Source organism: Macrotis lagotis, chromosome 4, assembly GCF_037893015.1.
Source record: "Macrotis lagotis isolate mMagLag1 chromosome 4, bilby.v1.9.chrom.fasta, whole genome shotgun sequence".
Taxonomy (NCBI): Eukaryota; Metazoa; Chordata; class Mammalia; order Peramelemorphia; family Peramelidae; genus Macrotis; species Macrotis lagotis.
In genome coordinates, this window is record NC_133661.1 from 187,516,810 (window position 1) to 187,527,371 (window position 10,562).

The 10,562-nt window shown below is 33.5% G+C and overlaps 1 protein-coding gene across 1 annotated transcript; it reads right to left on the minus strand.

The window, feature by feature from the left end:
• Window positions 1-6,229: 6,229 nt before the first annotated feature.
• LOC141521963 (olfactory receptor 11H4-like) lies at window positions 6,230-7,183 on the minus strand. The gene has a single exon (XM_074234995.1). It carries the CDS (start codon window positions 7,160-7,162, stop codon window positions 6,230-6,232), a length of 933 nt encoding a protein of 310 aa, XP_074091096.1. The 5' UTR covers window positions 7,163-7,183.
• Window positions 7,184-10,562: the final 3,379 nt, after the last annotated feature.

Here is a 10,562-nt window from a genome sequence, read left to right on the forward strand (position 1 = left end):
GGATTGTTGTGAAGATCAAATGAGGTGATATTTCTAAAAAGAGCTTAACCAAGTTCCTGGCACATATAAATGCTAATTCCCTTCTCTGGAAGGAAATCTAACTGGCAGAATACAAAAACACAGCTACAAAAGAGAATCAACTTTAGAATCCAAAGCAATAGAGGTGTATTGTCTCATCTCAAAACAAGTCTGAACTCTTTCCTACTCTCTCCTTTTCCTAAGCATATGTAATACTGTGAGGGCCAGTAGAAATTAAATCATTAACTGGTCAATTTTAGCTTATTACTAAAATTTTCTGGTTATTCAAAGACAGAGATACCAAGCCATTCTCTTAAATCTGTGACTATATGAACTGGGTTCCTGCTTACAAGATTGGCAGGTTCACATTTTCATTGTTCTAAAAAACAATATCTTCTACTCATATGGTACTAGACCCAGATCAGAAGATAGTTCAGTTTTTATTGTGATCATTTATTCTTCGGGAATTGTCAAACAATACCAATCAGGACTAGATTATTGTTTTACCTTTTTTTTGGGGGGGGGGAAGGGTGTGGCAAGGCAATGGGGTTAAGTGACTTGCCCAAGCTATGAAATTAAGTGTCTGGGGTGAAATTTGAACTCAGGTCCTCCTGATTCCAAGCCTGGTGCTGTATCCACTACACCACCTAGCTGCCTGTAGATGTATTGTTTTGTTGATTGTCTAGACTTAAAATACTGATGAAGATTTCTTAACAATTTTGTGTAAGCTAAAGAAGTATTATGCCTATACTTTCCCCACCCCCAATCAATTTATAAACATTTTCCAGCACATTTGCTCTCTTGTATATAATCTATTCTTGAGACAAACTGATTAATACTCCTCTCTGAACATGCCTAGCATGTTTATTCAGCCTCATGCCTTGAGGCATGCTGCTTTCCTTCCTTGGTAAAAATTATTCTTTCCTAAACTTGTCACTGAAAATCTACTCTTTCCTATCATTTTATACAGAAGTATAAACGTATCTTTCCAATTGGGTGACCAGAGTTAAGTGTATTTTCTCTATAAATCCATATATAATATGATTTCTCATAGGTAAACAGAATCGACTGCCTAGATTGCTTTTCTGGAGTTTATATAATTTAGGAACAGTTTAATCTGTTTTGAAGACAGGAGGAAACAGACACCCAGCCCAAGCAACAAATCAGTATGAAGAAGTAAATGGACAAAGGGGAGGCCATCTGCACATGAAACTATGAAATAGGACAGGAAGTCATAATGGAGGGAATGTACTGTAACATGCCAAAGGTATCATAGAATCTTGCAAAGTCAATTTCCTGGATACAACAAATAAATACAGTCTCTTAACTATAAATTATGTGCTAAGAAGTTTTTATACATTTTGATTATATATCATGAAGTATGCTTCATGACTTCATGCAGGAAGAAGAGGGGATTCTAAAGCTGAGGATCACTCATGGACCTGAACGAATATTCAATATAAGCAATATCTTGTTGGAGCTCAATGTTGAAAGAACTGAGAATGCCAGTTTCCAAATAGTGTAAAACCCAATATAACACTACCTATATTTACATAAATGTTTAGTGTGTAGTATTACTTGAGAGATAATTGTAGATTTTGAAGCATACCAGCATTACAGATATTAACTGTAATGTATAGGTGTAATAGTTGCAGAAAGAGAAGATAGCTACCCACTATGGTCTCATCAAACAGTCCTGACAAGTTGTGAAGAGAAACACTAAGTTAGGGCTTTCCATTCAAATGATTCACTTACTCACCTGGAACAAAACACTCTGGATTCTACAATCTGTAAGTCTTTCTTCTCACCTCTGATTCATGCATAATTGTCACCCAACATTTTAGAAAGTTTTATCTTACCATGATAGTGACTTTGGAAATTTCTTTTTCTCAGCTCTGATGGAGTACAGAATAGATTGTACAGAAAAAAAATATTCTGGGTTCTTTCCAACAGTTGGAGCATAGAAGAAAGCAGAAAAATGATGATCAGATGATCACCAGTTTAGATGCTGACTTTCCTTGGTAGTTGGCATTTCAAGTCTGAGTAGAAAAAGAAACCTCTGGAAAATCTGAATGACCTTCCTGGACCATTACTGTCATGGGCCAAATAGAAGGAATTGTTGAGTGGTAGATGGTGTTTATTTTTGGCTAATTTACAGCTAAAAACTCTTGGAATCTGATTCTTGATGAAGGAGATTTAAAAGAGGATATGGAGATGGCAGGAGTTGGTTTCCCACAGGAAATGATTTGTTTTTTATGTAAATTATTTCTTTGAAGTCTCAGGTTTCTTCTCAGGTATCATTAATTGCTATTTTAAGTGTGTCTCTCTTGCCTTAGCGCCTCCTCCCTCATCAATTTGGGTGTACATTAGCTCCTTGGGTATAACTAGATACAAAGATAGATAAAATACAAAGTATATAAAAGTTTGGGTAACTGTCTTGGTGAATCTCTGGAGAACTTCCATTTTTTTTTTAAAAGGGGACAATCTATGGAGAAACCATCAACCCTTGAGAATGAGGAAAAAGTTAATGATCTACAAGTATCTTTACTGCCTGATGAAATGTTTGCCTCATACACTTTTACTTTCTAATGATTTAAATAGTTGACAATTCTTTTGAGGGTATTTTTCAAGTGAAAATTTACATAATTAATTTTATCCAAAAATTCAAATTATTAACCCTACACATATAATTTCTTTACATTTTTTTAAAAATATTTTTATTTTTTCCAATTCTATGTAAAGATAATTTTCAACATTCATTTTTTGGTAAGATTTTGAGTTTCACATTTTTTTAACCTCACTTCCTTCCCTCCTCTCTACTATTGACAGAGAATTATTTGATATTTGCTATACATGTTCAACCATGTTAAACTTATTTCCATATTAGTCATATTGTGAAAGAATTATCAGAACAAAAGGGGGAAAACTATGAAAAAGAAAAGAAAACCTAAAACATTTAAAAAGTAAAAATGGTATGCTTAGGTCTGAGTTCATACTCAGTATTTTTTCCCCCACTGGATGTAAACGAATCTTTTAGAATTTTCTTTGATTTCTTTACTGCTGAGAAAATCTAATTCTATCCTATTTGATCATCACACAGTACCTCTGCCAGTGTGTTTAATGCTCTCCTGGTTCTGCTCACTTCACTCAGCATCAGTTTATGTAAATTTTTCCAGGGTTTTCTGAAATCCCCTTGCTCATGATTTCTTACAGACCAATAGTATTCCATCACTTTCATATACCACAATTTGTTCAGTCATACCTCATTTGATGGGGCATCCTCTCAGTTTTCAATTTGTTGCCACTACAAAAAGAGCTGTTATAAATACTTTTATACATGTGAATCTTTTCCCCTTTTTTATGATCTCCTGGAGATACAGCTTTAGTGGTGGTATTATTGGATCAAACAATATGGACAGGCATAAGTCTTTGGGTATAGTTCCAATTTTCTCTCTAGAATGGTTGGATCATTTCACAACTCCACCCACAGTGCATTGGTGTCTCAGTTTTCTCACATCCCCTCCAACATTTATCATTTTCCTTTTTTTGGTCATATTAATTTATCTGATAGATGTGAGATGTACCTCGGAGTTGTTTTAATTTTCATTTCTCTAATTAATAATGATTTAGGTCATTTTTTCATATGACTATAGATAGCTTCAATTCATCTGAAAATTGCCTGTTTATATCCTTTAATGTTTATCAATTGAAGAATGACTTGTATTCTAATAAATTTGACTCAATTTTTATGTATTTAGAAATGAGTCCTTTATCAAAAATACTAGATGTAAAAATTGTTTTACAGCTTTCTGCATTCCTTCTAATCTTGGTTTGCATTGGTTTTATTTGTGTAAACACATTTTAATTTGCTGTAATCAAAATTATACATTTTGCATTTTATAATGTTCTATCTGCCTCTTATTTGTTCATAAACTCCTCCTCTTTCCATATTTCTGACAGATAAACTTTTGTAATTGGCTTATGGAATCACCCTTTAGGTCTAAAATCCTATCCAGTTCAACTTTATCTTGGTATAGGATGTGAGATGTGGGTCTATGACTGGTTTTGCCATAGTATTCACAGTTTTCCCAGCAGTTTTCGTCAAATACTTAATTCTTATCCCAGAAGTTAGAGTCCTTGGGTTTTTTGAACAATAGATTAGTATAGTAATTTACTGCTGCTTCTTTTGTGACTAATCTATACCACTCATCCACCACTCTTTTTCCTTAGCAAGTTACAGACAGTTTTGATGACTGCTACTTTATAATATAGTTTTAGATATGGTACAACTAAGTCACTTTTTTTTTTACATTTTTTCCATCAATTCCCTTGACATTCTTTACTTTTTGTTCTTTCTGATGAATTTTGTTACTATTTTTTAGTTCCATAAAATAAATTTTTGGTAATTTAATTGATATGGTACTGAATAAGTAATTTAACCTAGGTAAAATTGTCATTTTTATTATACTAGCCCAGTCTACTCAAGAATTGATATTTTTGCAATTGTTTAGGTCTGTTTTTGTGTGAACAGTGTTTTGTAATTGTGTTCATATATTTTCTTGATTTGTCATGGTAGATATAGACTCCCAAGTATTTTATGTTGTATACAGCTATTATATCTTGCTGTTGGGCTTTTTTGGTCATATATAGAAATGCTGATGATTTATATGAATTTATTTTTATACCCTGCAAGTTTGCTAGAATTTTTAATTGTTTCCAAAGTATTCTCTAAGTATACCATCATATTATCTGCAAAGAGTGAGAGTTTTATTTCCTCATTGCCTATTCTAATTCCTTCAGTTTCTTTTTCTTCTCTTATTGCTAAAGGAAACATTTATAGTACAATATTGAATAATAGTAGTGAAAATGGGTAACCTTCTTTCACCCCTGATCTTATTGGGAATGGTTCTAGTTTATACCAATACATATAATGTAATGAGGATGGTTTAGATAGATAGGTTAGAAGAGCATCTGTCAGCTTGTTCTGAGATTGCACTCTTTTGACTTGATTTCGCAAAGAAGACATTTGGAAATGTCTCCGCTGGCAGATTTAAAATCTGGCTCAAAACATTTGGTCATCTATCTGACCTCTGCTTGGAAACTGACACTTAAATAATACTTTCTCCCTCTTGCATTTATTTGTATGAGTTAGTTAATCAAAGTGGACTACTCCCTTTTGATCTCTGTGACTTTCCCCTGTTCTGTAAATATGTCATCCATCCTTATAATCCCTCATATTTGTTGCCTGCCCATTCTTCTAGCAATCTTAAATCTCCAAGAGATGCTATCTCTTCCTTCAATATGTCCCTCATTTTAATCTACATTTCTTTAGTTGATCTATAGTTGACATCATGATGTCCGCTGTGATTACAATGGTGGATAATGTCAAAGTATAATAAAATTCTCAAAAATATAATCCCAGGAAAAAGATTGACTTCTTCGAAGAATACTCAGTCTTCATATCAGACACCTTGCCAACTTAGTAAGAAATTAAGACTATTGTATTTCTCCCTCAATATCAATTATAAACTCAGGGGAACAATGATCAGGATGCTGGAAGACTTGCCCTGCCAGGAAGAGACAACAAGAGATCATATAGTATTGTACAAGGATGATAGTCTTTGAGAAGCATTTGTGCAGCTTAATATTGTGCAACCTTCATGATCAGGCCACAAAGGAAGTTAATAAATTTCCCAATTATCTTTTTTTTTGAATAAAAGATTCATTCTTTGGAAATTTAGATGTTGCCATTACCATGATGGCCATCACCTTTAAAGTTAGTGGTAAGATTTTAGAGAATAAAACTTGAAAATGTATAATCTATATTTTTTGTCATCTAATTTTAACCCTATACTTTTAATGTTTTTACTGTTTTAATAAATGCAAAATTTGGTGTGGATACTGAGTCAGTGGATTAAGAATAAATGTCTACCTGATTCTTACTGTTATTGAGTTGAGGTTCAGATGGACCAGGAGATACAATGCGTGAAAGGATGAGAAATCAGCCTGAGAAGATGTTTTCAACTTATACACTGAGATATATAACCTTAAGCAACAGTGGAAGATTGTGTCTTTCTTAATTTTCCTTTATTCATCTTTGGATTTTCTCCAGGGTTTTGTTTACAGAAAGCATGTAATCAATGTTTGTTGAATTGAATTATCTGTCATTAGACTATAGTACCATATGTAAAATTCATACATGTGGCTTTGTTTATTCTGAGGTGATCCCCATGACTTTTCTCAGGGCAGCCTTCATTTCCTTGTTTCGGAGGCTATAGATTAGGGGATTTAAAAATGGTGTCACAACTGAGTAGAACAAGGTTATTATCTTCTTTACATCTCCTGAGTTCTCAGATGTTGGGCTCACATACATGATCATAAGACTTCCAAAGAAGAGGCAGACTACAGCAAGATGGGATCCACATGTGGAGAAGGCCTTCCGCCGGCCAGCAGCTGAGGGCACTTGCAACACAGCTTTCAGGAGGAAGATGTAAGAGCCAAGGATATATAACATAGTGAGGAAGATGATGAGAGAGCTTAAGATATAGAATAGAATTTCAGTGACAGGAGCAGGGGCACATGATAGAGCCATCAGAGGATCCATATCACAAACAAAGTGATCAATGATGTTGGGACCACAGAATGTCAGCTGGGAGAGCTGTACAGAGGAGAGAGAATAACTTAAGAAGCCAAGTACCCAACACAAAGACATCAAGGTGTAACAACGCTGTAATGTCATTTTTGTTGGGTAATGCAGTGGGTGGCAGATGGCAAGATAACGATCATAAGCCATAATGCACAAGAAATAGGCTTCGGTTGTACCAAGGGAGGAGAAGAAATAGAACTGGAGGAAGCAGCCAGCAAAAGAGATGGTTTTGGACTCTGAGAGGAAGTTTTCTAACATACTGGGAACAGTGGAGGTGGTGTACCAGATCTCCAAGAAAGCAAAATTTCCTAATAGGATGTACATGGGTGTGTGAAGCCTTTGGTCCCACCTGACTGCACAGACAATGGCCCCATTCCCCATCAAAATCAGGATATAGACTATCAAGAACAAAGAAAAGAGTAAAATTTGCATCTCCCAGTTACCAGGAAAGCCCAGGAGGACAAATTCAGTCACACTGTGTATTTCTGACTTGTTCATTGATCTCTGAGCTGTGGAGAAGACAAAAAAAGATCATCACATCAATGATCTTGTATTTTATACATTACTAGGACAAGAATTTTAATGAGGAAAACCAGTCTTAATAATCTCAATTTCCTTCCAGTCTGTAATCTCCCTGATTTTTTTTTTATCTCAGCTAGTCCACGTTTCAACTTTCTTGTACCACTTTTCAGACTTCAACCTGCCATCATGTCTTGTTTTTTTTTTTTTGAATACATAAGCCTTAGGTCCTGTAAAGAAAGAGACCACAAAAATTACCTTTCAATTTTTCAAAAAGATTATGTCCACCTCTTAGATAGTTAAGAAGGATTTGTTATTTAAGGGAAACTTTAAGTGAGTATACAGTATAGTCATAAGTAGGGAGGTAAACAATTAATTTACAAGGCTTCTTCTAGGATAATTGTCATTCTTTTCCTGCTATGAAATACTTGCTCACTTTCCTTAGTTCTTTGGCAGCGATAACACCAAGTACTCTTGTCCTTTTCTGAAATAGTAGCAATATTTTACTCTGAAATATAAGCAATATTTTACTCTGAAATATAAGCAATATTTTATTCTGAAATATAATCTTAATGAAATATCTTTCTTAATTTATCCATGTTAAAACAAACAGCAATAATGTTATATTTTGAAGTCCTTGATTTCATTATTATTATGAACTTAGACTTAATTAAGGTTTAGAAGAAATTCTTATTCAAAATAGATTTGATTGGTTGACTAAGTATAGAAACTTTGTTTTTTGAATGCTTAAATTAAAAGAAATATCCCTTGAGTTTATAGCCTTTGACCAGGTTGAAAGTCACATAGTTGGAATGTGTTTAAAGAGGGAATGTCCCTTTGTTAACCAATGTGACTCTAATCATGGACTAAATAAGGGATGTGACCTTTTGTTATATCCTGGACTCAATCTTAGTTTTCTAAGGAAGATAGATCATCCTCAAGGGGTATCCCTCTTCATGTAAACGAGATAAGCAAGAAAGAGTTTTTACAGTGAATAGGAAAATGGGATGAAGGTAGCAGGTAACGTGAACATCTCTTTCATTAGAATTGGTTCATATATATACATATATATGTATATGTATACACACACACACACACTCAATGGGGTATAGAAATCTATCTCTACAGGGAAGAAGGAAGAGAAGGGGAAAAGGAAAGTAAGAAGTTATAAAAGGGGCAGATAGATTAAGAAAGCCAGTGATCAGAAGAAATAATTTTGAAAAGCAGACAATGTGAAAAGAGAGGGAGAAGGATATACATAAAAAAATAGGATGAAGAGAAATTTGCAGGTAATAATCAAAACTGTGTTGGGATGAATTCACTCCTAAAATGGAAGCAGATAGCAGAATGAATTAGAAATCAGAATCCCACAATATGTTGTTTTCAAGAGGCACTTTTAAAAGGGAGAGATATACACATAGAGTTAAAATAAGGAACTGAAACATGCCAAAGCTGAATTTTTAAAAAAGCAGTAGCAGCTATCATCTCAGATAAAGCAAAATAAAAAATAGATTTAGTTAAAAAACATAAATAAGAAAAATAAATTTTGCTAAAAGGTACTGTAGACAATAAGTTTTCTGATAAAGGCACTTTTCTCATATATATGGCCAACTAAGTTAAGTTTATAAAAATAAGAGCCATTCCTCAACTAATAAATCATTAGAGGATATTAAGTTTTCAGAAGAAATCAAGGCTAACAATAGTCATATGAAAAAATCTTTAAATCACTAATATTTAATAGTAAATAATGCAAAGTAAAACCACTCTGAAGTACCACCTCACATCTATCAGATCAGCTAATATGACAGAAAATGAGGGGAGGCAGAAAAATAGAGACATTAATGCATTGTTGATAGAGTTGTGAACTGATCTAACTATTCTGGAGAATAATTTGGAACTATGTTGAAAGGTTTAAAAAACTGTGCATACACTTTGACCCAGCAATATTATTACTAGATCATAGAGATCAAAGAAAAAGGAAAAAGACCTATATGTACAAAATTATTTATAGCAGCCCTTTTTTGTGGTGGCAAAGAATTGGAAATGGACTGTATGCTCATCAATTAACTAAAGGCTGAACAACATGATATATAATCGTGATGGAATACTGTCCATAAGAATTGATACATAGGATGATTTCAGAAACACCTGGAAAACATATATGAATTAATGCAAATTGAACTGAATCAGGAGAATATTGTACACAGTAATAAGAATAATGTACTGATGATCAGTTGTGAAAGACTTAGCTACTCTGATCAACACAATGATCCATTCTGAACAATTCTTAAGACAATTCTGAAGAACTTTTGATGAAAAATCATAATTTTCCAAAGGGAAAATTGATGAAGCATAATTTTTTATTCTTCATTTTCCTTCAGTTTTTTTACAGCATGGTCAATACAAAAATGTTTTACATGATATGTATAATTGATATCATATTGTTTGCCTTTTCAGTGGGTGGGGGAGGGGTTAAAGAGATTTTTGGATCAAAAATTTTAAAAATTATTAAAATTAAATATTTTTAAAAGAGTCAATTCTCAAAATTATTTTTTGAAAGTTGTGTTGAAGCAACTAAAATAACATTTAAAGTGAACTTGTGTCCTTTAAAAAACTTTATTGTGGAATTCTTTTTTTTCCTAATTAATCTATTAATGCCAAGTTGGAAGAGGATGTCCTTTTTCTAAGCAATAGGCTTGTGTTAAAAGCAGAGCCCTGAAATTTTCTTTCATATCCTTTTTGGTCCAAATTCTTGTTTGGCTCAAGCTGCTTTTTCCAGTCTTCTGGTATTTTCTTCTATTGTTCATTATACTAGATTCTGGATTTTTATGTAGGACTTCAATCCAACTCTCTGATTCATTGTCCATTACTAAGCGAAGCCTATCCTGGCTCTTCTACAAATTTCTAGTAAGAAATTACTTTCTCTTTTGGTTCCCAAAGCTAACAGCTTCCAAACCTTGAGTGTTTCACTTTCAATAATCTGAATATATCTCAGTCAGAATTAGTTCACCAAAGAAGAGTTCTTAAACTGATAAAGTGCTTGAATTTCACCAATGAATAAGTTCCTTCTTTGACAAGATAAAAGTCTCTACCTATGAGATCTACTAAAGCAGAAACATAGTTCCTTATATAGATTTCTTCTGATGCCAGATAGACTATTTTGTACTTACTATGAACCACTTTGTTGTTTAATCGCAGAAACTGACTAAGAGATCTTAACTGAGAAATGGAATGACTGTAAATAGTTTGATGACTTCTGCTAGGTAAAACCCTGCCCAGAGATTCTGGGTTTGTTTGTTCCCTTGATTAGTTTCTACCAATTTAATTTCCTTTTTTTAAGTGTAATTATGTATTTTCCAAGACCAGAGATACAACCAAG